The following is a 26,982-nucleotide window of genomic DNA, read 5'->3' as shown; positions in this document are numbered from 1 at the left end:
CTGTATCGCATAATGGTGTAGGCCAATTTTGTAGGCGGTATCAACGCGAGGCTGCACTATTGTACAAACAAATCTGTTCTTTGTTTTCCTACCTTGTCTTGATGATGAGGATCATCGCTGTCGACAATGCAGTGATTGGCAAGCCCATATGTGGGTTGATGTATGCTCAATGTTCTGGTGGCGATGCAGAGGTACTTGGCAACTGGGATATACGAAAGTGTCAAGTAAGGACTAATCTGAGGGCGATTCTGCATCCATGAGACGAAACCGAACACAACATAACATCGAACCGGTATAAGCGGAGAAGAGGGAGAAGTTTATACAAGAATGCTTAGTTGATGGGTGGTGCTAGCATGGTATTGTATTGTTCAGAAGTCACACATTTTCACAACGATGTTCTCGTTGTGTTTGCAAATCAGTAGTGTCGATAGGCAGTGGACGGTGATGATTATGATTCTATAGTAGTTTGTCACGAAATAAACAAATACAAGCACATGTTATAAACCAAGTTTCGGCAAAGAAGCATCACATATTATTCACTTGACATAAACGCCTGAACGTGTTTTCATCACGTAACTGATCCCGGACGTGCCTCGTTACACCGCATAGCTGATGTCAGCAAGTGACAACAAAGGTAATACTGCTGCTTCCCACACGTCAAAGAGAACATTGTTTAGTACTGGCTCGACTGACTCTTGCTCCATTGCTTTGCAGATCTTCAGTTTAGTTCCATACACAGGGGCCGATATATCAATGACTGATGCCTCTTGCGACAGTTCGTCTGGCGCATATCTGTAATCGTCTTCCACAGCAGTGAGAAGAACACGCCCTAGGAGCATTCAAATATAACTTACGATATCGGGTGTGCTGCAGGTAAAAGGCTTTCAGCGGTAGAGAAAACTAGTCTCTCCAGCTGATTTGCAGAGCGTCAACTAACACTTTGCATGCTTGAAAGCACTGACTTCTACCTTACACGTAATACTAGTGACAGTGAGTTCCCATAGTAAGCAAGGAAGGGCACAAACGTGGGGGCGCCACGCTTATGACTAGCTACATTTCTCAGAAGGAGTTGTATCACATCGTCAAGAACCCTTATCCCCTGACCTCACTGAAAAAACAGCTCAGCCTAAAGTCCACTACTGAAATGTGCACCCTCCTGCGGAGCCCACGCTGCTTTGGCAGTGGCGGAGGCTCGCTTGCTGACGTAACCGTCGGGGACCATCATGAACAATGGACTGACTAATTATTCACTTGTCCTGTCTTTCTAAATAACATGTTATTCCACATGCTCTTGGTTTAGTTTTTGTGCCTTTTTCTTGCTTTGGAGTTATTTGTTGTTTTTGGACTCTTGACAGTAGAAGTGCGGAGACACTTCGCCGTGAACATGGTAACCCACATCTAACTATCACTACTAGTGAGTGGTCCAGCAGAGGCCCGCTCGTAACAAATAGTGGGCTCTCACCAGTTTGCTTTTTCTGAAATGAATACTTGTAGATTATAATTATGTGGGCGTAAAATTTATATCCTTTATCTTACAGAGGTGCTACTGGATGTTTGCTTGTACTACATTATGTGAAACGTACATGTACATGACGGCGTGCGAGAAGGCCCAGTTAGGGTCCAGCAGATAATGCTCCGAAAACGTTCGTATAATACTGACCGTAATGCTCCAAAAACCACCTTATAGGGATATTGCTCTTGGTTTGGGTCAAAAAGGAAGAATTGTTGCACATAATCCATCTTCTCCTGAATCTGCAGGAATATTGTCCACCAGCTCCACGACCTTTTGGCACTATCAGATTTCATCGATTCTCCAGTGGCTGCTCCCCATTGAAGCTTTGACGCAGGGCCATGGCTGAACACTGGGTACATGTATATCAAATCCTTTTTTTTCTTTTTTTTTCTAAGTACACAACCTACTCGTCAGAAGGGGATAAGACAACAGAGTATACAATAACAAAACAGCAGGGAGAGTAGGGGCTGCAAAGCAAGCCTGTGCTGGTGAGGCAAGCCCACAACACCGACCTATGGTCTCGGCGTTAACGTGAGCTTGCGCACCATAGCCTAAAAGAAGGGGGTGATTTAGCGATAAAGACAAGAAAAGGTTAGGTTGGATGGTTGAGGAGAGAGAGAGAGAGAGAAAGAAAGAGAGAGAGGGGGGGGGGTGGAGAGAGAACAAGAAGAGAGAAAAATAGATTCAAAGGCAAATAAGAACATGATTCAATGCTTGGGGGGGGGAGCTTCAAGATGGAAATAGTTCTGAACTGTTAGAGGGAGTCTGTGGCCCAAAGCCACTGGCTTCAGCGAAGATGGTAGTGGACGTTCGCTTTGAAGGACTGTAGGCCCTTAGGAGATGGTGGTTTGGTGAAGAGGGAGGATGGCAGCGCGTTCCAGGTGTTGATGATGTTGTATGGAAAGGAGCGTCTTATGTAGTTAGGAGCGCCTGGAGGGAGAACATTTTCCAGTTGGTAGGGGTGTGAAGCAGACTGTTGGCACTGTCTCCTTTCCTGACAATATTCGTGGAGTGAGAGGTATGAAAATAATATGTTAGGAAATCATTGGGATGAGGCTTATCATGGCGGCTGTCCTGCAAACAAGCTGTCACTGTGTTGTTTCTGGGACTGATATCTTCATCTGAAACAGCGGACATGAAGCTGATCTCCTATCGAGATCCCTGAAGAGTGGAAGACCATTAGGCGGAATATTCATGTTGCTGCTCTACTTTCTTTACTTTTGCAGTCTTCTTCCCCTTGTGGTATTACGTGATCACAGTAGTTGTCCACATTGACAACTGAAGAATACTGGCACTCTTTTTGTTGATAGCACTTGACTGCTGTCTTGGGTGTTCAGCTGTCCACATTTACTACTACTACAACAAGTTATTGTTCATGTTTCGTCGGGAAACTCAGACAGGCAATGTTGTAATTTGCTCATCTCTTTCTGCTTGTAGCTGCTGTTTCAGCCTGGTTCAAATTTATCAAAGTTCTTCTTAAGTATCTCTGCTGGCCCAGAGATGCTATCGTCAGAGCCTAAGGTACAACGAGAAACTCATCTTCGACTGTCTGATATTGGCATCGCGTGAAGATGCGCATAGAGATTGGTGGCCAGGTAGCCATCGTTAAACTTTCTGCACGCAATCATGCCAAAATTACAAAAACGTTATACATTTTGGTCGTTAGACGTTCCGGTTTTACAGTACCTCATGAGTGTAGCGGAATTTGGTCAAAAAGCTGGGATTTCCCGATATTGTCCAATACGAAACTCCAAATGCAGCTCAAATCTCACAAATGTTCGTTTTTGCCTTTTAAATTAATGCTCCAAAATGCTCTGGTGCTCGGATAGTTTCATAATACTGATAACGGAATAATTAAAATGCCGGCAGTATCCGCTGGTTCCTAGGCACAGCTAGTGTAAGTTCTCAATTTGCATTTACAGACTGTATTATCATTATTAATTTGGACAATGTGCGAACGCGTTCTCCAGTGTTGGAACAAACCCTTTCTAAACAAATATGCGCCAAAGGCGCTTGCACCATGATGGTTTGTGGTTATCTTGTGAAAAAACTATTTCGTACTTCAGTGATATATGTGACAGAAAGGAAAAAGGACCAAGGAACTACAAGTAACGCTATAATGTCCACCTACACCACCAGTTACTAAACGATCATCTCATGCGATGACTTTGGACGTGGTGTTAGTGGACATTAGAGCGTACAAGTAACTTGTAGGTCCTTGTTCCTTTTTCTTTTCTATAAACGTATCCTTGGCTCTCCAAGCGAGTCCAAAATATACGTCCAGGTGACAATTTTGCCCGATACTATCAGTTACCACTCGGGCGCTTATTTTTGTAACAATTATGGGGAAGTGGGTTTTACTATCTACATGGGAGCTCGCGCTTTTCCTCCAAACTTCAATTGTCACTTGCCTGACTCACGACAGCCACCCAGAACACACGACAAGTCCAACGAACCATCCACTCGGCAAACCTGCAAGATAGCACTACTGCCTGCTCAGCACACAGTGATTCGTGGAATTGTGCTTGAGTAGACTGAGGAACACCGTGCCTGAAGACCACGACTTACATAGTGCTCTCCAGGCGCGAACACAACACAGACGTTGCGTTTCCAGCGCCACAACACCTCGTGAACATTAGATAGCAGCGTAAGTCAGTGTCATTCATGCATGTGCTGAACTAGCATTGAAGGCCGTTGGCGAATACCCTATTATGTGTCCACTATTCTCTTGTCCCCATGCCTGGTTTTACAGTCGATCGGGAATTACCCCTCACAGATTATCATTGTTTTGGAAACTAGAACCCAACGTGTGTCCCACGTTAGGTAAACCAAACAAACCACTTGGAGTACAGTAATAATTATGTTCTTTGAAAAAACTGAGGAAAACAGAGAGATGAAGCAAAATCCAATCGGCAAAAAGGCTGAAGAGCCCTGTGCAGACTTGACAAGTACATGTGGTGATATTGCGTCATAGGCCAAATTGCCCACGATGGCAAACTTACAACAACCACAACTACATCAGGATACAGCAAGATCTACGCGCGCGGCAACGCACTTCGCGGGTTGCACTGTCAACAATCCTCTTGCCACACCGTTCCATGGCGTTCAGCAAATCCTCTTTGCTCAGTTCCTTTTCACGCTGCGACCTTGATAGCGTGGAAAGTAGGTAGCTTCCCAGGTCACGATAGAGAACAATCAGACTTGGGCGACGAGACTGGGGCAGGCTTTGGCAGAGCTTGTCGTACGCCATGACAGCCACGAAGTAGTCCTCCAACTGTGATAAACGTAGGCTTCCTTTGATAAAGAGCTTGAGTACTGAGTGACGCCATGCTAGCTCCGCCGTGAAGTTGATCCAATTATGAGTGGCGATAACGTCATCGCTGAGGCCGCTGTCAGCTTTCTCGATTATTACAAAGTCGTATAAGTTGTAGCTCCACCGAGTATTAATGTGCTGAGGAGGGGCTCGTATCAGACTTTCACATCTAAGGGATAAGAGCAATTGTGGATCTCTTCTTGAAACGATTTCAAAGCATTTTGCAAGCTCAACTTGCCTGCAAGAGCGATTCGAATATTTCAAGAAGAAAGCAGTCTCCCGAATTTCCTGTTCCATTTTTTTCAGGATACATGTTTGGTACTCTTCGTAGGAGCCGCACATCTCCAACAACAAATTCGCCGCGTCTTCTAACCTGTACCACGCCTGTTGTTGCCATACTCTACAATGTTTCTCAATCATTGAAAATGAAAGGTTAGGTAGGTAGAAAGATGTGGCTTTGGATGGCAGACAAAGCGTACTGATCAAAGGCTTCGATAGCGGAAGACTGTACCGCATAATGGTTTGGGCTTGTCCTGTAGTCGGCATCCAAGCCAGGCTGCACAATAGCGCGAACATTGAGTTTCTTCGATTAAGCACCTGGTATTGATCATGAGGATCACCACTATGCACAACACAGTCATGGCCAGAATCAGATACGCGTTTATGTATGCTGGATACTCTGGTGGCGATGCATAGGTGCTTGGCAACTGTGATGTACGACAGTTTCAAATTTGGACTGATCTGGTAGCGATTCTACATGCATGGGAAAACAACGACAACACACATTTATGATGAACAGGCACATAGGGTAAAAGGCAGTTTACAGATTTATTTTGTAAACTTTACTTGTATTGGTACAGTGTGTACTGTAAACATAAGATGGAAAGTTTACAGTCCAGCCATACTGGCCGAGGAAAATACATGTAGCACCGGACAGCTCACATCCTCATACATCTTCATACGGTTCACTACTAGGATGCAAACAATCATCCATAATACAATGTAGTCTGAAGTTCCCGTGAGCGATGAGTTTCAAAGTGAGGTGACATTGGCAAACCATGGGCAGCGGTGTTGAAATCTCTTTATCAATAAACACAGCAACCTCTGGATTTGTCTGCCCCCTAAGATGACCTTGGCCAGTTTTAGCGAATTTAAACAAGAACAGCACAAACAGTTCTATGAGCATTGGTTTCACTGCAGTGGAATTCCGTTGAATACGTAGCGGCACATCAAATTCTTAAGCAGCCTATCTCTGGCACATTTTTCATTATTTAAATTTATTATCCCAGTTCTGCACGCTTACAATCATATGCTCAAGCGCCGAGCTCTGCCCTAGACTATGTCTTTTTCTCTTTCTTTGTTCACCTAATGCTCACTTCTTTTACAGATTTGGCATTATAGAACGTTAGGAAACCCACTCGATAGGCGAAGGCCTTTGGGGAATCCTTAAACGCTAAACATTCCAAAAAAAATAAAGAAACCTGTCAGCCGAAATTCTCACTCTAACAATACATGGTATGAAACAGCTAGTGCAATAGGAGAACGACTGTCTCGAAGAGGAGCGTCTTTTCGAACTATTTAGAGCACTATACATGTAATGAACCAAGTTTTGGCAAATAAACATCACATAACACTCACCTGACATAGACGCCTGAATATGGTTTCATTATGCAGCAGGTCGCGGACGTGTCTCGTAACACCACATAGTTGAAAGATGTCAGCAAGAGACAACAAAGGTAATACTGCTGCCTCCCACACGTCCAAAAGAACACTGTTCAGTACAGGCTTGACTGACACTTGCTTCATTGCTTTGCAGATCTACAGTTCAGTTCCATACACAGAGGTCGATTTATTAGTGATCGCTGTCTCTTGCGACAATTCTTCTTCGGCACATTTGTAATCGTTTTCAACAACAGGAAGAGGAAAAACCCCTAGGAGTATGAAAACATAACTTACTATATCGGGTATCCTGAAGGCACAACGCTTTCAGCGGTGGAGAAAACTAGTTTCTTCAGTTTTTCAGGTTTGACGAGACTCAACTGACTTTTTGCATGCTTGAAAGCACTGACTTATACCTTACACGTAGTAGTAGTTATAGTGAGTTCCCGTAGTAAGCAAGGAAGGGCACACACATGAGTGCCATACGCGCATGATTAGCTACCTATCTCAGTAGGAGTTGTATCATAATAATTATGATCATGACCCTTTATCCCCAGAGCTCGGGGGTCAAACAAAATAGCTCATTCTACAGTCTAAGTGATCCAGCAGAATCCCACTTGTCCCTAACAGTTGGCTTTTTCCAGTTTGCTGTTTCGGCAGTTACGATTATGCGCTGATAAAATAATTAATTAATATTACTTGTCTTGCGTGCATAGCACAGAACAGCTACTGGACACGTGATTGTATTACAGCGCATACCTAGACACGTAGTGGTCGTGCTTCTACATGACGTCTTTCGCGAATGTACAGACAGTTATTGATAATAACAAAAGTAATAAAACAGAGAGATTCTAGGCTGTCCACGAGAGTGCTCAATACCGAGTGGTAGAGCTGGTTGAAATGATAGGAGAACAGAGAAAGTGTTTTTACTCCGAGTTTCACGCACTAACAAAAAGAAGAAGAAAAGGAATGGCCCCAGGAACATCATATAGTTCAACCCACCAATTAGCAAGAACGTCGCCACCGACGTCAGTCATCGCTTCCTCCAGCTAGTGGCCAAATACTTCCCCAAAGGCTCAAGCCTTAACAAAAACTTCAACCAGAACTCTGTAAATGTTAGCTACAGTTGCTTGCAGAATATGGCCACTATCACCAAACAACACAATGACACGATTCTGCGACCCAAGAAAGAAGCTAACGGATGAGACAACGAGACCAGGATTTGTTACTGTCATGCGAAAGACTCATGTCCACTGGACGGAGCGTGTCTAACGGAGACCATCGTGTATAACGCAAAGGTATGGAGAAGAAGGAGTATACTGGATTTACAGCGACAACATTCAACCAACGCTATTATAACCACCAGGCAGGCAGGCATAGAGGGATGGTCTAAGACCATGATTGAGAAACAGAGGGTACAAGGTTCAAGGCCTGCTTGGAATCGGAAGGATTTGTCCAGCCGTGCTGCGACCCACAGCTAATTGGGAACTCGTGGCCTGGCACGAGGAAAACATGGATGCAGTGAATGGGATTTTCGGTCTTTGACCACTTGCTGGTGAGCTGATCTACTCACCTCCCACCGCTTTAGGAGCTGTATCTGCGTCTTGATCCTTGAAGGGTGGTGGCGTTCCTACGGATGCGGAAAGCCCGGCTTCCAGCCGAGTCTAACGCGAACCGTGCAAAACAATTATAACCACCAATCCTCATTCCGCCACAGACAACACGAGAAGGACACCCGCCTATCGCAGTACATCTGGACCAAAAAGGATGAAGGGAAGGCATGCAGCATTCAATGGGCGGTACACCGCACAGTAACGGCCAATATGTGGGTTGAGGTATGTTCGATGATGCAGTGGCGATGCAGAGGGGCTTGGCTACTGGGATATACGAAAGTGTCAAGTAAGGATTAATCGGATGGCGATTCTGCATCCATGAGACGAACCAGAATACAACATAACCTCGAAGCGGCATAAGCGGAGAAGAGACAGAAGGTTATACAAGAATGCTTAGTTGATGGGTGGTGCTAGTACAGTATTGTATTGTTCAGAAGTCACACAGTTTTCACAACGATGTTCTCGTTGTGTTTGCAAATCAGTAGTGTCGATAGGCAGTGGACGGTGATGATTATGATTCTATAGTAGTTTGTCACGTAAATACTTTTTACCTTTAATATCTTGCATTATCCGCTGGATCCTACACCCAGGCCGGTTTTAGCTGCAAAAAACTGAACAGACGATATCGGACATGGAGCAGGTACAGCGTTTTCAACCGTGGAGAAAACTAATCTCTTCAGCTGATTTGCAGAGAGTCAACTGGCTCTTCGCATGCTTGACAGCACTAACTTCTACTTTACATGTAGTACTGTTGACACTAGACAGTGTGATCCCGTACTAAGCAAGGAAGGTCACGCGCACAAACGTGAGTGCCCTACACGTATGACTAGATTCCTATCCCAGTAGACGTTGTATCTTATCATCATGAACTGTTATTCCCCGAGCTCGCTGATGCGATACATGTAGCTCAAGCTAAACTCTAATTACTCTAATTACTACAACAGAGGCCTACTTGTGCTCTCTCCAGTGAGCCTTTTCGGCAATGTCCCACTTGATGGAGCTGTTACTTACTATACAAGAGCCAATGTGGTGACAAAACCTCTCCCAACTAATCACGGCATTTTCCCATCATGTACAAGTTATTCTCTTATCGCCATGGCTGGCTGTTCGGTGGATCGTGAGATAGCTCCAATGGTCTATCATTGTTGGGAAAACTGGCACCCAACGTTTCTCCCACCTTAGTTAATAGAGAGAAACAGGAAACATACATATACTATACATAATTATTTTTTATTTTATTTTTTTAAATGCAACCCAATTATTGTGGATATACTATACATATTCCGACGAAATTCCTGTGCTGCGTCCACCCGAGCTGGCTCGAAAAGAAATATAATTACATCATTCATTCAGTAATCTCGTTCTCTTCACGATTTACCTGGAGGCTGCGCTCCGACAACTAAGGCAAGCGGTGCCAGCAAGACCTCTCAGCGACAACGGTCTGCCGCTCGAAATTGTATATGCGAATGATGCAGACTTTGTCAGCACCTCAAAGTCCTGGCTGGCGGACGTGGAGGCAACTGCCGGCACGGTGCTACCACAGTGGTCCCTGATCATGAACCGGGACCAAACTGAGTATATGGACATCTTCAGAAGTGCGGACAGGATCGATGAAGAGTGGAGGACAACGCGCAAGCTTGGTTCGCTGCTGGGCGACGAAGAGGATATTATGCGACGAAAACAGCTGGCGACTGCAGCATTTCAGTCCCTATGGAGCCTCTGAAAGAGGCATCAGCACATCAGCGAGAAGTTGCGTCTGCGGCTGTACAACACTTTTATTATTCCAGTACTGACGTACAACTCGGGTACGTGGGGGGTCAGTGTGACCGTTCTGTCTCGCATGCATTCCTTCCACCGTCGTCAGTTAAGGTCACTCATCGGTGTGAAATGGCCACAAATAATACCGAATGATGCTCTCCATGCCATATGCGAAGCTGAACCCTTGAGTGTCATGGTCAAGAGATCACACTGGAGGCTGTTTGGCCACATCCTGCGGATGGCAGATGAATCTCCAGCTGTTATGGCTATGTTCGCGTACTTCGCCAATCAGCAACAGAAATGCTGGAGGGGTAGACCGAGGACGACCCTGCCGCAGGCATTGGTGGGAGATCTGCGCCAAGCCAATGCCGGATTGCTCAGGAACTAATTACTTAGACGCTCTGTAGAGCCTGCGAGCCATTGCCGACCGGCATGGCGAGATCTATGTATGAAGATCTGTGCATCGTGATATTCCGACAGGTCCTGAAACAGTCAAACTCAGGAAATAGCACTATAATTATCACTCAAGTTGCATTATTCAATGACATAATTATAGACATATTCATGACATTTCTTCAATACCCATGAGCTACATTGGATAATTATAATATTATCATTATATCATCGTTCTAGCTCAATTTCTTTCCCCTGTCATAGTCCTGTTTATCATGTTCACCATAAGCGAAGTTGTGGATCATGCTTGCATGGTTGACTCCAACGCGTACATGGAAGTAATAATAATAATAAATTCAGTAATCAGTAATCTAGATTCGAGATCAGCGTTATGTCCTTTGATGACTGCCAAAGCATACTGATCAAAGGCTTCGATAGCGGAAGGCTGTACCGCATTATGGTTTGAGCCCGTCCTGTAGTCGGCATCTTCGCCAGGCTGCACAATTGCACGAACATTGAGTGTTTTTGATTGAACACCTGGTATTGATCATGAGGATCATCACTATGCACAACACAGGCATTGCCAGAATCAGCATTGCTTTCATGTATGCTGGATACTCTGGTGGCGATGCACAGGTGCTTGGCAACTCTTATTTACGACAGTTTCAATTTTGGACTGATCTGATAGCGATTCTATATGCATGGGAAAACAACGACAACATACATTTTATGATGAACAGGTACATTGGGTAAAAGGCAGTTTACAGGTTTAGTTTGTATACTTCAATTGGACTGTTGCAGTGGGTAATGTATACATAAGATGGAAAGTGTGCACCGCCCAGCCATACTGACCCAAGAAAATACATGTAGCACCAGCCAACTCACAACCTTTTTACATCTTCACGGTTCACTAATATTCTCTTATTTAAAATGTAGTCGCAAAACCCCGTAAGTGATCAGTTTCAAAGAGACCTGTCAGCCGAAAATTCCACTCAATCAATGCATTTTTAGAAACAGCTAGTGCAATAGAAGAAGAAGGACTTTCAGCGGTGGAGAAAACCAATCTTTTCAGCTAATTTGACGAGAGTAAACTGACCGTTCGCCAGCTTGAAAACACTGATTTCTACCTTGCATGTAGTACTAGTGACTGTGGGGTCTAGTAGTACGCAAGGAAGATCACAAATATTGAGTGGCCGACGCGTATGATTAGATACCAAGAGCAGATAGCCAAGAGTGTGCAACTCCACGATTCCCCAGCCTACGGCGGAATATTTTTATTTTATCAGTCTTTGGCAGCGGTTTGGCTCACTGATGCCATCATGCAAAGCCAGAGATCAAAGTACAAAATTAATGATTTGTACATTACAGCTACGGTACTGAAAGCAGAACAACGAAAGATGGCTCGATGCTTCTTGAACCTGACGAACTCTCTCCGTTTATACAAAACAAGCAGGAGAAAGCATACCCACTTCGTCATGCTTCTGCGAAAGCATGACGCAATAAAAAAATTCCGCACCCTCTTGCACCCTCTTGGTTATGTACTCTTGGTATGAGCTATCTTTACCGTGATCTCTGGGGACCATGTGATATAACTCCCACTGAGAGAGGCATCTAATCAAACGCGTCGGCCACTCACGAGTGTGCCCTTTATTTCGTACTACGAGAACCCACAATCACTAGTACTACACGTAAGGTAGAATTCAGTGCTTTCAAGCATGCGAACGGTCAGTTTACTCTCGTCAAATTCGCTGAAGAGATTAGTTTTCTCCACCGTGGAAAGCGTTGTACCTCCAGCATGCCCGATATCGTAAGTTATGTTTTATTTCTCCTAGGGGTTGGTCCTCTTATTGCTGTTGAAGACGATTAAAGATATGTGTAAGACGAACTACCGCAAGAGGCATCAGTCAGTGATATAACGAGCTCCCTCCGTGTAACTGAACTGAAGATCTGCAAAGCAATGGAGCAAGATTCAGTCGAGCCTGTACTGAACAGTGTTCTCTTTGACATGTGGGAAGCAGCAGTATTACCTTTGTTGTCACTTGTGGACATTTTTCAGCTATGTGGTGTTACGAGAAACGTCCGAAAGCTGTTGCATAATGAACCAATGTTCAGGCGTTTATGTCAAGTGAGTAATGTGTGATGTTGCTTTGCCAAAACTTGGTTCATTACAATGTATATTGCTCTAAGAAGTTCAAAAAGACGTTCCTCTTCGAGACAGTTCTTCTTCTTTTATTGCGCTAGCTATTTCTAACCATGCATTGTTAGATTGAGACTTTCGGCTAACAGGTCTCCTTGTAACTGATCGCTTACGGGGTCTTGCGACTACATTTTATTTTTTTATTTTTTATTTTTTTTTACTAAGGCCACAGCTTCCAATCATGACATGTAAAGCAGCGGTGCAGCATCGCTAGCATGAATCGTGGGCGTGGTGACGGGGTCTGATGTGCTCCACCGACCTAGGGTCTCGGCTTCACTGCACAGCAAACGCGTCGAAAGAAAACGGGGGCTAATAATTATCGGGAGATGGGGGGGGGGAAGAAGAAGAGAAGAAAGAGAGAGAGAAAGCGAGAGAGAGTTAAAATGGCGGACTATTATTGAACCATTTGAAAATGTATAAGGTTGTGAACTGTCCGGTGCTACAAGTATTTTCCTCGGCCAGTATGGCTGAACTGTCTACTTTCCCTATTATGTTTACAATTCACACTGTTAAAGTACAAGTATGGTGTACAAATTAAATCTGTAAAATGCCTTTTACCCAATGTACCTGTTCATCATAAATGTATGTTGTCGTTGTTTTCCCATGCATGTAGAATCGCTACCAGATCAGTCCAAATTTGAAACTGTCGTACATCAGACTTGCCAAACACCTCTGCATCGCCACCAGCGTATGCATACATGAAAGCAATGCTGATTCTGGCACTGACTGTGTTGTGCATAGTGATGATCCTCATGATCAACACCAGGTGTTCAATCAAAAACACTCAATGTTCGTGCAATTGTGCAGCCTTGCGAAGATGCCGACTACAGGACAAGCCCAATCAATAATGCGATACAGCCTTCCGCTATCCCAGCCTTTGATCAGTATACTTTGCCGGTCATCAAAGGACATATCTTCCTGCCTACCCAACCTTTCAACTTCAATAATTGAGAGAAATTGTAGAGTATGGGAACAAGAGGCGAAGTACAGTTTAGCAGACGCAACGAATTTGTTGTTGGAAATGTGCGGCTCCTACGAAGAGTACCAAACATGTATCCTGAAAAAACTGGAACAGGATATTCCGGAGACTGCATCATTCTTGAAATATTCGAACCGCTCTTGCAGGCAAGTTGATCTTGCAAAATGCTTTGAAATCGTTTCAAGAAGAGATCCAGAATTGCTCTTATCCCTAAGATGTGAGAATCGGATACCAACCCCTCCTCAGCACATTACTACTCGGTGGAGCTACAACTCATACGACTTTGTTATACTCGAAGAAGCTGACGATGACATCAGCGATGACGTTATAGCCACTCATAATTGGATCGATTTCACGGTGCAGCTAGCAGAGCGTCACTCAGTGCTCAAGCTCTTTATCAAAGGAAGCCTACGTTTATCGCAGTTGGAGGATTACTTCGTGGCTGTCATGGAGTACGACAAGCTCTGGCACAGTAAGCCCCAGTCTTGCCGCCCCAGCCAAGAGGTTCTCTACCGTGAACTGGGAAGCTACCTCCTGTCCACTACACAAAGGTCGCAGTGTGGAAATGAACTGACAAAAGCGGAACTGCTGAACGCCATGGAACGGTCGGGCAAGATGATTGTTGTCTGTGCAACCATGTGGTCTGTATTTCCTTTTGTGTATGCTGTTGTTGCTATGGTTGTTTTTTTCCGGAGCTTCCTATTAATGATTGATTGTACTTGAAGTAAGTTCTACATGGACTAGTATCTAACGATCAACTGAACATCCTGCAATGCCGACAAGAAAAATAATGAGTACATGGTACGTTTTCGTGAACTCACAACATTGAGCATAATTGTCCTCTTGAATTACATCACGCACTGGCAAGCGATTTTGGCGATTATTTATAAGGAGAAGGTTTATTTTAAATATGGAGCACGCGCTCGCACATTGTCCAAGTTTAATATCACATAAATTGCTACTTTGAGAAATACACTAACTGTGCCTAAGATCCAGCGCATAATGCCTCCATTATATTCGGTAATATGAGACTACACGAGCCCCACAGCATTATGGAGCATTGGAAAGGACGAAAATGAGCATTTTGACCTGCACTTTGAGCTACATTTGGAGTTGCCTAGTGTACAATGTCGAGAAAGCTCCAATGTCCGAGGTTAACTGATGGCATTGCTTCATAGGCTAAAGACCAGCGTAGTAACAATGACGGCAAAGCAACAGACCACCTCAACTACACAAAAAAAACAGCAAAATAAAATGAAGGTGTAAACTATGTTAGGTATTATGTTAGGAATCACGTGGACGAAGTTCATCAACTGGCCTGCAGACAAGCTGTCACTGAGTTGATTTTGGGCATGATCTCTTCATCTGAACAGCAAACATAAGGCTGATTTCGAATCTAGATTACTGAATGAATGATGTAGTTACATTTCTTTTCGAGCCAGCTCAGGCGGACGCGGAAAAGGCAGTTCGTCGGAATATGTATAAGTATGTTTCCTGTTTTTCTCTAATATTTAACGTAGGAGAAACGTTGGGTGCCAATCTCCCGAAAACGATGGACTATTATAGGTATCTCACGATCGACCGAACCGCCAGCCATGGCGATACGGGAACAACTTGTACATAATGGTGTACTAGCTGTGCTAGTACTTGTTAGCAACAATCCGAACTAGCGCACACACTGCACTGCATTGCTTTGTACTGCATTCAAGACTGACCTCATGCGCTTTGTTTTGCTGCGTAATCACAAATGGCACCAGCCCATTTTGCGGAAAAGAAAAACAAATCTTGCTTGCCCTGTTGTGCTCTTCCAGACAACGGATCGTGCTTCAGCAGTGTTTCTTTTCCTTTCGTAGCTTTGCTGCCAGCCCGAGTGTCACCTCGACACTGTATTTCTTCAGTACGTCTGACCTAACTGTCGACACTGTCAAGGCAATGCCTTGCCAAGCCCTCCGCAGCGAGCCTTCTCAGCGCGGCTTGAATCCGAAAGGAAATTTAGTAAAAGTATTTTACAGGACCGTTTGCTGGCACAACTAGCCCTTGGTAGTGAGGTCTGCTCCGGCCAGGAGAACCAGCAACATGACAGTGCGGACACGGCTCGCGAGCCCAGAAGCCCGACTGGCACCAATGCCTCCTCCGCCAGCTCAGGTGACGCGGGCTCAACGGATCTCTGCGCTCTCGTACGGGACTAGGTGTAGTCGGCTTTGTCGGCCGCCATTATATTAGCCAAGGCAATGCGGCTGCTGCCGCCACTACGCCAGGCCAATCTCCTGTAACCCACCCGATCAGCCACCTGCACCAGCTGTGCCCAAGGCTGTGCAAGAACGTATCTTGCGAGGGGAGTTCGTAGATTTTTCAAGTTTGTTGCCTGAAATTCTTGCACACTTCCGGCCCAACATTCCGGCTGGTGCACAGCCCGAATAACGATAGCCAGCTAAATATCGTTGAGTCGGATGACGCGAAGCAGGCGCGTCGCAAGGTTCACGATAATTATACATGTAGCTACCCGGCTCGAGGCATGGACCACATACATGTCTGTTATCACGGCTGCTGCCCTACACCGCACTGCTGAACTTTTGCACAGATTGCGTACCAGCAGTTGATCCTGACTGCTAACCGCCAGTTCTTCCCAAGCGCGTGGCTAGAGTACGACCGCCAGCTGCGGATGCTCGTGGCCCAGTAACCAGGCAAGAAGAGGTTGGACACCATCGACGTTAACCTATGGCAGATAGCTGTCACAGGCCATGCACACCCAAAATGCGCTCAATGTAAGACGGTCCATCCAGGGGCGGTTTGTGTCCTTTTCGTCCCCAAGCCAGCAGCATTTACCTCCAGTGGTCGCAACCATACCAGCGACGGCCAAGAAATCTGCCGCAACTTCAATGGAGGTCGCTGTTCTTCGTCGTCGTGCCGCTTCTCCCACACCTGCAGCCAGTGTGGCAAGGACCACCCATGCATCATGTGCAACCAGCAGCAGCGCGGAGCCAATCGGCCACCCCGCCGCTCCTAGCAGAATGGCTACTGAATCGCTCGACTCGGTACGTAGCTTCTGTCCTATACACTCTGCAGACACCACACTGCTAGCTGACCACTTTGCCCGCCTGTTACGTAACCACTCAGATCAATCATGTGTTGCGTATGTTCTCCATGGCCTGCGCCGTGGCTTTACTCTTGGATCTGCCGGCCAACACGACATTTCGGTTTTCTCTAATAATCTACCCTTGGCTTCACTCACGCGGCATTTATATCCGAGCAATTAGCTGCTTCCTGCGCCCGCAGCGAGACCACAGGCCCATTTCCGTCACCTCCATTTCAGTTCATGCGCCGCTCTGGTTTTGGTGCCATCCCCAAAAAGAACGGCAAGCTGCGAATGATCCACCATCTGTCTAGTCCGGAAGGCACCGGCGCGAACGACAGCATTCCTGCCGAGCCGCTCTCCCTGCACTACGCGAGCATTGACAACGCGATCAACATCATCATGTCATGCCCACAGCCTGTGTATTTGTCCAAGCTCGATGTACGCAGTGCATTTCGGCAGATCCCAGTCCGCCGTCAGGACTTCGCTGGGAAGGCTCCTACTACTACGAGCGCTTTCGGCCTCCGCTCCAGCCCAGCCGTCTTTGACTCAGTAGCCACAGCAGTCAACTGGATCATGCAGCACGAGTTTGGTATAGATCACCGGCTTCATTACCTCAATGACTTTCTCGATATCTCCACTGGCTTGGCTGCAGCCAACCAGCAACTCACCATCCCCCCTCCGGGCATTCACGTATCTCAGCACTCTTTGCTCCATCCCAGCTCAAAGGGCCATCACCATCATTGACCTTCCTTGGTATTGTCCTAGACTGCGAGCGCCACGAAGCTCGGCTACCAGAGGACAAGCTGTCCGAGATCCATGCGCCACTCATGGCTACTATCAGCGAGTGCAGCATCGGCCAGCGTCAACTCGAGTCCCTCCTGGGAAAGCTCACTTTTGCTGCCCGAGTCATCGTCCCTGGACACACATTCATGCGTGAACTATGATCAGCGTGCCCTGAACCACTGTATCGGTGTATGCGAGTGCGGTGCATAAAGCCCACCTTGAGAATGGGTTTGCCGGCCCCTTAGTAGATGCGTGGCTTCTGAAGAGGGTGTTGAAGGGCATCCAGCGATGCCATGGTACGGCTGTACTCACCCCTCGCCTTCCTATAACTATGCCAATCCTACGACACCTGACGGATGCACGCCGGAACAGTAGTATCCTGAATGGCCATGACAAGCTGCTCTACCAAGCCGCCATGCTGCTTCTTTGGATTTCTTCGGTGTGCTGAATTCACTAATGCTGGCATCACACGGGGCTGTACTAGCTCCCCTGGTGACGGACGCCTGCAACTCTTCCTGCTTTCATCCAAGACGGACCCATTCGGTAAAGGCGTTACTAGTGACATTGGCCCGTCTGTACCGCCGTACTGCCCGGTCCGTGCCATTATTAGCTTCCCATTTGTCACTCATCGCGAGGGATCGGAGCAACTCTTGTTCGTACTCTCGAACAGACAGCAGCTGACCAGGTAGTCATTCACAGTAACAGTATGGTCTCTTGTCGCTGCGGCCGGTGTACCATCCCAGTCGAACTACTCCGGGCATTCGGTCCACATTGGTACAGCCACCACCGCTGCTATGGCTAGTGCCCCCGACTCCTTCTTCCGAGTGGCAGGTCAGTGGAAAGAGCGATGCGTGTCTATGCTACATCCGGACTACAACAAGTGCTAAGCGCCAGCTATCGTCCCGGCTTGCTGCCGTGTCATGGATGCCATGATCCCCAACTCGGGTGAGTAATGAGCTACTGAACTCTAGCTGCGCAATGCTTGCCTGTGCTGACAATAATTGAACCTTGCTGTGCGTCAATAGTGCTTAGCTAACGGAGTGCTGGTTTCATGGGTCCACTCTCACAACTGGTGTTATCTAGCTATTTGCTGCGGCTCTGCCTTGCGCTATATTACATCCATTTAGCATTGCAGCTCTACGTTGAGCTAACAGCAGCTCTACTTTGAGCTAACAGCAGCTCTACTTTGAGCTAACCGCAGCTCTACTTTGAGCTAACAGCAGCTCTACTTTGAGCTAACAGCAGCTCTACTTTGAGCTAACCGCAGCTCTACTTTGAGCTAACAGCAGCTCTACTTTGAGCTAACAGCAGCTCTACCTTGAGCTAACAGCAGCTCTACTTTGAGCTAACAGCAGCTCTACTTTGAGCTAACAGCAGCTCTACTTTGAGCTAATCGCAGCTCTACTTTGAGCTAACAGCAGCTCTACTTTGAGCTAACCGCAGCTCTACTTTGAGCTAACCGCAGCTCTACTTTGAGCTAACAGCAGCTCTACTTTGAGCTAACACCAGCTCTGCTCTGAGCTAACACCAGCTCTGCTCTGAGCTAATACCAGCTCTTCTTTGAGCTTCAAACCAGTTGTTTCGAAACCAGCACTCCTCAATCCAAAGATGCCTCTTTGTTGACTTGTTTGTGTGAGGGATGGGGCTAATGGTGTACTAGCTGTGCTAGTACTTGTTAGCAACAATCCGAACTAGCGCACACACTGCACTGCATTGCTTTGTACTGCATTCAAGACTGACGTCATGCGCTTTGTTTTGCTGCGTAATCACAAATGGCACCAGCCCATTTTGCGGAAAAGAAAAACAAATCTTGCTTGCCCTGTTGTGCTCTTCCAGACAACGGATCGTGCTTCAGCAGTGTTTCTTTTCCCACCATCCCTCCCTATCCAACTTATTCACACCATCACAATTATCGTACCCACTAATCGGGTCCACTCTCACAACTGGTGTTATCTAGCTATTTGCTGCGGCTCTGCCTTGCGCTATATTACATCCATTTAGCATTGCAGCTCTACGTTGAGCTAACAGCAGCTCTACTTTGAGCTAACAGCAGCTCTACTTTGAGCTAACCGCAGCTCTACTTTGAGCTAACAGCAGCTCTACTTTGAGCTAACAGCAGCTCTACTTTGAGCTAACCGCAGCTCTACTTTGAGCTAACAGCAGCTCTACTTTGAGCTAACAGCAGCTCTACCTTGAGCTAACAGCAGCTCTACTTTGAGCTAACAGCAGCTCTACTTTGAGCTAACAGCAGCTCTACTTTGAGCTAACTGCAGCTCTACTTTGAGCTAACAGCAGCTCTACTTTGAGCTAACACCAGCTCTGCTCTGAGCTAACACCAGCTCTGCTCTGAGCTAATACCAGCTCTTCTTTGAGCTTCAAACCAGTTGTTTCGAAACCAGCACTCCTCAATCCAAAGATGCCTCTTTGTTGACTTGTTTGTGTGAGGGATGGGGCTAATGGGAAAATGCCGTGATTAGTTGGGAGAGATGTTGTCCCCACGCTGGCGCTTGTATAGTGAGTCGCAGTTATATCAAGTAGACGTTGTGCCCAAAAGGCACACTGGAGACAGCCAACTGTTAGGTACAAGTAGGCCTCTGTTGGAATAATTAGACTTTAGCTTGAGCTACATGTATCGCATCAGCGAGCTGTGGGAATAAAAGTTCATGGCGATATGTTGCACGTCCTACTGAGACAGGTATTAATCATACTTGTAGGGCACTCACATTTGTGACCTTTCTTGCTTTCTACAGGAACCCACTGCCTAGCGTCACTAGTACTACTTGTACATGTACATGTAAGGTAGAAGTTAGTGCTCTCAAGCATGCGAAGAGCAAGTAACTCTCTGAAAATCAGCTGACGAGATTAGTTTTCTCCACGATTGAAAATGCTGTAACTGCTGCATGCCCGATATCGTCAGTTCATTTTGGAATTCTAACGGAAGCCCTTTGACTTACCTGACTGCTGAAACCCTTCCTGCCATGACTGCTACTTCTTCAAACAAGCGAGATTCTCTTTGGTTCCACTTCACTGCACTCGAGCGTCTAAGCGACACAACCTTTTTACAAAACATCATTTTTCTGAAAACTATGATTTTCACCCTAAGCCTGGTTTTCACAGAAGTTGGGCCATATATTAGAAACGGGACAAGAGACCAAGACGAACGAAAGGACAACATGGTGATTATTGAAGATAACTTAGTGCAGGGAAATAGGGTTGAGGAGAGTGCGTTTAAGAGAGAGCAGCGTAATATAAAGGGCCTGGGTAGCTATGGCAAACATGGACATGATAGCAGCGTGAGTCAGCGTCATTCGTGCATGTGCTGAACTAGCGGTGAAGTCCGTTGGCGAATACCCTATTATGTGCCCACTATTCTCTTGTCGCCATGCCTGGTTTTACAGTCAATCGTGAATTACCCCTTACAGTTCATCATTGTTTTGGAAACTGGAACTCAACGTGTGTCCCACGTTAGGTAAACCAAATAAACCGCTTGGAGTACAGAAAGTACTTTAAACAACTGGGGAAAAGGAAAAATCAAGCAAAATCCAATTGGCAAAAAAGCGAAAGAGCCCAGTGCAGACTTAACAAGTACATGTGGTGGCATTGCGTCATGGACCAAATTGCCCACGATGGCAAACTTACAACAACCACAACTATATCAGGATACAGCAAGATATACACGCGCAGCAACGCACTTCGCGGGTTGCACTGTCAACAATCATCTCGCCATACCGTTCCATGGCGTTCAGCAGTTCCTCTTTGGTCAGTTCCTTTTCACACTGCACCCTTGGTACAGTGGAAAGTAGGTAGCTTCCCAGGTCACGATAGAGAACATCTCGACTTGGGCGAAAACACTGGGGCAGGCTGTGCCAGAGCTTGTCGTACGCCATGACAGTCACGAAGTAATCCTCCGAATGCGATAAACGTAGGCTTCCTTTGATCAAGAGCTTGAGTACTGAGTGATGCTCTGCTAGCTGCTCCGTGAAGTTGATCCAATTATGAGTGGCTAAAACATCAACGCTGAGGTCACTGTCACCTTCTTTGATTTTTATATAGTCGTATGAGTTGTAGCTCCACCGAGTAGAAATATGCTGAGGAGGTGTTGGTATCAGATTCTCACATCTTAGGGATAAGAGCAATTCTGGATCTCTTCTTGAAACGATTTCAAAGCATTTTGCAAGCTCAACTTGCCTGCAAGAGCGATTCGAATATTTCAAGAATGATGCAGTCTCCGGATTATCCTGTTCCAGATTTTTCAGGATACATGTTTGGTACTCTTCGTAGGAACCACACATCTCCAACAGCAAATTCGTCGCGTCTTCTAACCTGCACTTCGCCGGTTGTCCCCATACTCTACAATGTTTCTCAATCATTGAAATTGAAAGGTTGGGTAGGTAGAAAGATGTGACTTTGGATGACAGAGAAAGCATACTGATCAAAGGCTTCGATAGCGGAAGACTGTACCGCATAATGGTTTGGGCCTGTCCTGTACTCGGCATCAACGCCAGGCTGCACAATTGCACGAACATTGAGTATTTTTGCTTGAACACCTTGTATCGATCATGAGGATCATCTCTAAACACAACACAGTCGAGGCCAGAACCATATACGCTTTTATGTATGCTGGATACTCTGGTGGCGATGCATAGGTGCTTGGCAACTGTGATGTACGACAGTTTCAAATTTGGACTGATCTGGTAGCGATTCTACATGCATGGGAAAACAACGACAACATACATATGATGAACAGGTACATTGGGTAAAAGGCAGTTTACAGATTTAGTTTGTAAACTTGACTTGTACTGTTACAGTGTGTATTATATACATCAGATGAGAAGTTTACAGTCCAGCCATACCGGCCGAAGAAAATACATGTAGCACCGGCCAGCTCACATCCTTTTATATGTTCACACGGTTCACTACTAGGATGCGAACAATCTTCCATAATACAATGTATAGTCAAAAGTTATCGTAAGCGATGAGTTTCAAAGTAAGCTGACATTGGCAAACCATGACTAGTGCTGTTGAAACCTCTTTGTCCATAAACACAGAAACCTCTGGAATTGTCTGCCCCCTAAGATTACCTTGGCCAGTTTAAGCGAATTTAAGCAAGAACAGCACAAACTGTTCGATGAGCATTGGTTTCACTGCAGTGGAATTCCGTTGAATATGTAGCGGCACATCAAATATGCTCAAGCGCAGAGCTCTGCCCTAGACTATGTCTTTTTCTCTTTCTTTGTTAACCTATTGCTCGCTTTTTTTACAGATTTGGCATTATGGAACGTTGAGGGGAAGGCCTTTGGGGAATCCTTCTGCACTAATAATTACCAAAATTACAACGAGACCTGTCAGCCGAAAGTCCCACTCTAACAATACATGGTATGAAACAGCTAGTGCAATGGAAGAAAAATTACTGTCTCGAAGAGGAGTGTCTTTTTGAACTACTTAGAGTACTATACATGTAATGAACCAAGTTTTGGCAAATAAACATCACATAACACACAACTGACATAGACGCCTGAATATGGTTTCATTATGCAGCAGGTCGCGGACGTGTCTCGTAACACCACAAAGTTGAAAGATGTCAGCAAGAGACAACAAAGGTAATACTGCTGCTTCCCACACGTCAAAAAGAACACTGTTCAGTAGAGGCTCGACTGACTCTTGCTCCATTGCTTTGCAAATCTACAGTTCAGTTCCATACACAGAGGTCGATATATTAGTGACCGATGTCTCTTGCCACAATTCTTCTTGGGCATATTTCTAATCGTTTTCAACAACTGGAAGAGGAAAAACCCCTAGGAGTATGAAAACATAACTTACTATATCGGGCATGCTGAAGGTATAACGCTTTCAGCGGTGGAGAAAACTACTCTCTTCAGCTTTTCAGATTTGACGAGACTCAAATGACTCTTTGCATGCTTGAAAGCACTGACTTATACCTTACACGCAGTAGTAGTGACAGTGAGTTCCCGTAGTAAGCAAGGAAGGGCACAACCGTGCGTGCCATACGTGTATGACTAGATACCTATCAGTTGTATCATAATATCGTCATCAACCTTTAGTCCCAAAGCTCGGGGTCAAAACAGATAGCTTATTCTACAGTCTAAGTGATCCAGCAGAATCCCACTTGTCCCTAACAGTTGGCTGTTGCCAGTTTGCTGTTTCGGCAGTGACGATTATGCGCTGATGAAATAATTAATTAATATCACTTGTCTTACGTGCAAAGCACAGAACAGCTACTGGACACGTGATTGTATTACAGTGCATACTTAGACACGTAGTGGTCGTACTTCTACATGACGTCTTTTGGGAATGCACAGACAATAATATTATTATTGATAACAAAAGTAATAAAACAGAGAGGTTCCAGGCTGTCCAAGAGAATTCTCAATACGGGAGTGGTAGAGCTGGTTGAAACAATAGGAGGACAGAGAAAGTGTTTTTACTCCGATTTTCACGCACTAACAAAATGAAGCAGCAGTCACATATTTTTCACAACGATGTTCTCGTTGTGCTTGCAAATCAGTAGTGTCGATAGGCAGTGGACGGTGATGATCATGATTCTAGTTTGTCACGAAATTTTTGTTTAACCTTATCTTGCATTATCCGCTGGATCCTACACGCTGGCCGGTCTTAGCTGCAACAAACTGAACTGACAATATCGGGCATGGAGCAGGTACAGCGTTTTCAACGGTGGAGAAAACTAATCTCTTCAGCTGATTTGCAGAGAGTCAACTGACTCTTCGCGTGCTTGAAAGCACTAACATCTACCTTACAATTCATGTAGTACTAGTGACAATAGTCAGTGAGATCCCGTACTAAGCAAGGAAGGTCACGTGCACAAACGTGACTGCCCTACAAGTATGACTAGATACCTACCCCAGTAGAAGTTGTATCTTATCATCATGAACTGTTATTCCCCGAGCTCGCTGATGCGATACATTTAGCTCAAGCTAAACTCTAATTATTCGAATTACTCCAACAGCGGCCTACTTGTACCTACCAGTTGGCTCTCTCCAGTGAGTCTTTTCGGCAATGTCCCACTTGATGGAGCTGTTACTTACTATACAAGAGCCAATGTGGTGACAAAACCTCTCCTAACTAATCACGGCATTTTCCCATTGTGTACAAGTTATTCTCTTATCGTCATGGGAGGCTGCTCGGTGGATCGTGAGATAGCTCTAATGGTCTATCATTGTTGGGAAAACTGGCACCCAACGTTTCTCCCACGTTAGATAATGTAGAGAAACAGGAAACATACATATACTATACATATTCCGACGAAATGCCTGTGCTGCGTCCACCCAAGCTGGCTCTAAAAGAAATATAATTACATCATTCATTCAGTAATCTCGTTCTCTTCACGATTTACCTGGAGGCTGCGCTCCGACAACTAAGGCAAGAGGTGCCAGCAAGACCTCTCAGCGACAACGGTTTGCCGCTCGAATTTGTATAATTATACGGATGATGCAGACTTTGTCAGCACCTCAAAGTCGTGGCTGGCGGACGTGGAGGCGACTGCCAGCACGGTGCTACCGCAGTGGTCCTTGATCATGAACCGGGACAAAACTGAGTACATGTATACGGACATCTTCGGACATCTTCAGAAGTGCAGGACAACGCGCAAGCTGGGTTCGCCGCCGGGCGACGAAGAGGATACTATGCGACGAAAACAGCTGTCGACTGCAGCATTTCAGTCCCTATGGAGCCTCTGGAAGAGGCATCAGCACATCAGCGAGAAGTAGCGTCTGCGGCTGTACAACACTTTTATGATTCCAGTACTGACGTACAACTCGGGTACGTGGGGGGTCAGTGGGGGGTGGGGGTCAGTGGGGGGTCAGTGTGACCGTTATGTCCCGCCTGGATTCCTTCCTACGCCGTCAGCTAAGGTCACTCATCGGTGTGAAATGGCCACAAATAATACCGAATGATGCTCTCTATGCCAGATGCGAAGCTGAACCTTTGGGTGTCATGGTCAAGAGATCACACGGGAGGCTGTTTGGCCACATCCTGCGGATGGCAGATGAATCTCCAGCTGTTATGGCTATGTTCGCGTACTTCGCCAGTCAGCAACACAAATGCTGGAGGGGTAGACCGCGAACGACCCTGCCGCAGGCATTGGTGGGAGATCTGCGCCAAGCCAATGCCGGATTGCTCGGGAATTTAGGCGCTTTTATTTTATTTTTTTTTACTGAATACCACAGTACCATCAGATGCTGCACAGCGGGGGCGGTGGCATATTGGATGGAAGTGGGGGCGGGGCAAAAGTAACTCCTCCGACCAAAGGTCTCGGAATCATTGTTACTCCTGTGCGCCGATACATAGGAGAAAAGAAACATGTGCATCCAAGAGGGGAGCACTGGCTTTGCAAACGATAATGGGGAGAATTTGAGATTGGGATAGGACAAAACAATAGTAAAAGCAGTGCACCGTAGGAAGATGGAGTGAACTGATAATCGTGTTTTAAGGCTGAGCGAAGGGGATCAAAGAGGGGTAGAAGGGAGCTGGAGTGCGGTCAGTATAATTAGGCTGGTGTGTTGGCAGAGATCATAGCCTGTCTGTGGCCCACTCCCACTTGCTGCGCCGCAAGTGGTCGTTGACGTTTTTCTTGAACGTGTGCATGCCTCTGCGAGAAGGGGGAGACTGCAGAAGGGTAGGTGGGAGCTGATTCCACGTTTCGATGAGGGAGTGGGGAAATGAGCGGAGCGTGTTGTTTCGTGCCTGAGGGGGAAGGATACTGGTGAGTTGCGATGGATGATGTGTTGCAGATCTGGTTGTCGCTCGAGTAGGCATGCGGTGTTGCGGTGCGGCTGCTGATGGTGGCAAAATGGCTTTCACCATTTCCGGACCCTCCACAAAGTGCAGCTTGTACAGAAAGCAGAGCCCTGCTACGGTACGGCGAATGTCGAGGCTCGGGAGGTATGCCTCTGTAGAGCCTGCGAGCCATTGCCAATGACCGACCCGCATGGCGAGATCTATTTATGAAGATCTGTGCATCGTGATATTCCGACAGGTCCTGAAACAGTCAAACTCAGGAAATAGCACTATCATTATCACTCAGGCTGCAATATTCAATGACATGTAGACATATTCATAATGACATATCTTCAATACCCAGGAGCTACATTGTACGTGATAATTATATCATTATACTTATCATCGTTCTAGCTCAATTTCTTTCCCCTGTCATAGTCCTGTTTATCATGTCCAGCATAAGCGAAGTTGTGGATCATGCTTGCATGGTTGACTCCAACGCGTACATGCAAGTAATAATAATAACAAATTCAGTAATCAGTAATCTAGATTCGAGATCAGCGTTATGTCCTTTGATGACTGCCAAAGCATACTGATCAAAGGCTTCGATAGCGGAAGACTGCACCGCATAATGGCTTGGGCCCGTCCGGTAGCCGGCATCTTCGCCAGGCTGCACAATTTCACGAACATTGAGTTTCTTTGATTAAACACCTGGTATTGATCATGAGGATCATCACTATGCACAACACAGTCATTTCCAGAAACAGCATTGCTTTCATATATGCTGGATAGTCTGGTTGCGACTCAGAGGTGCTTGGCAACTCTGATGTACGAAAGTTTCAAATTTTGACTGATCTGATAGCGATTCTATATGCATGGGAAAACAACGACAACATACATTTTATGATGAACAGGTACCTTGGGTAAAAGGCAGTTTACAGGTT

The 26,982-nt window shown here is 45.9% G+C and overlaps 3 protein-coding genes across 4 annotated transcripts; 1 reads left to right on the top strand and 2 right to left on the bottom strand.

The window, feature by feature from the left end:
• Positions 1-4,308: 4,308 nt before the first annotated feature.
• Positions 4,309-6,871, bottom strand: LOC135824990 (uncharacterized). Of its 2 annotated transcripts, XM_065337728.1 has the most exons (3): positions 6,783-6,871; positions 6,465-6,644; positions 4,309-5,579 (listed from the first exon to the last, which is right to left on the bottom strand). In XM_065337728.1, exons 2-3 carry the CDS (start codon positions 6,630-6,632, stop codon positions 4,527-4,529), a joined length of 1,221 nt encoding a protein of 406 aa, XP_065193800.1. In that variant the 5' UTR covers positions 6,633-6,644; positions 6,783-6,871; the 3' UTR covers positions 4,309-4,526. The 2 variants fall into 2 exon arrangements, with proteins under 2 accessions (XP_065193800.1, XP_065193801.1); XM_065337729.1 differs by having other exon boundaries at positions 6,465-6,850.
• Positions 6,872-12,039: 5,168 nt separating this feature from the next.
• Positions 12,040-14,440, top strand: LOC135825189 (uncharacterized). The gene is made up of 2 exons (XM_065337917.1): positions 12,040-12,374; positions 13,060-14,440. The coding sequence occupies exons 1-2, from the start codon at positions 12,207-12,209 to the stop codon at positions 14,146-14,148; spliced, it is 1,257 nt and encodes a 418-aa protein (XP_065193989.1). The 5' UTR covers positions 12,040-12,206; the 3' UTR covers positions 14,149-14,440.
• A 6,367-nt stretch (positions 14,441-20,807) lies between these two features.
• LOC135824999 (uncharacterized) lies at positions 20,808-23,178 on the bottom strand. The gene is made up of 2 exons (XM_065337734.1): positions 23,105-23,178; positions 20,808-21,987 (listed from the first exon to the last, which is right to left on the bottom strand). Exons 1-2 carry the CDS (start codon positions 23,114-23,116, stop codon positions 20,935-20,937), a joined length of 1,065 nt encoding a protein of 354 aa, XP_065193806.1. The 5' UTR covers positions 23,117-23,178; the 3' UTR covers positions 20,808-20,934.
• Positions 23,179-26,982: the final 3,804 nt, after the last annotated feature.

This window comes from Sycon ciliatum, chromosome 9 (genome assembly GCF_964019385.1).
Source record: "Sycon ciliatum chromosome 9, ocSycCili1.1, whole genome shotgun sequence".
Lineage (NCBI taxonomy): Eukaryota > Metazoa > Porifera > Calcarea > Leucosolenida > Sycettidae > Sycon > Sycon ciliatum.
The sequence above is the reverse complement of the archived record's forward strand: the minus strand, read 5'-3'. Positions and strand labels throughout refer to the sequence as shown.

Excerpts from the sequence above, each read along its gene's own strand:
- LOC135824990 (XM_065337728.1), bottom strand. The coding sequence starts at position 6,632 with ATGAAGCAAGTGTCAGTCAAGCCTGTACTGAACAGTGTTCTTTTGGAC. Across the intron at positions 5,580-6,464 it reads TATTCAGGCGTCTATGTCAG|AATCGCTACCAGATCAGTCC; the intron begins GTGAGTGTTATG and ends CCATGCATGTAG.
- LOC135825189 (XM_065337917.1), top strand. The coding sequence starts at position 12,207 with ATGGAGCAAGATTCAGTCGAGCCTGTACTGAACAGTGTTCTCTTTGAC. Across the intron at positions 12,375-13,059 it reads TGTTCAGGCGTTTATGTCAA|AATCGCTACCAGATCAGTCC; the intron begins GTGAGTAATGTG and ends CCATGCATGTAG.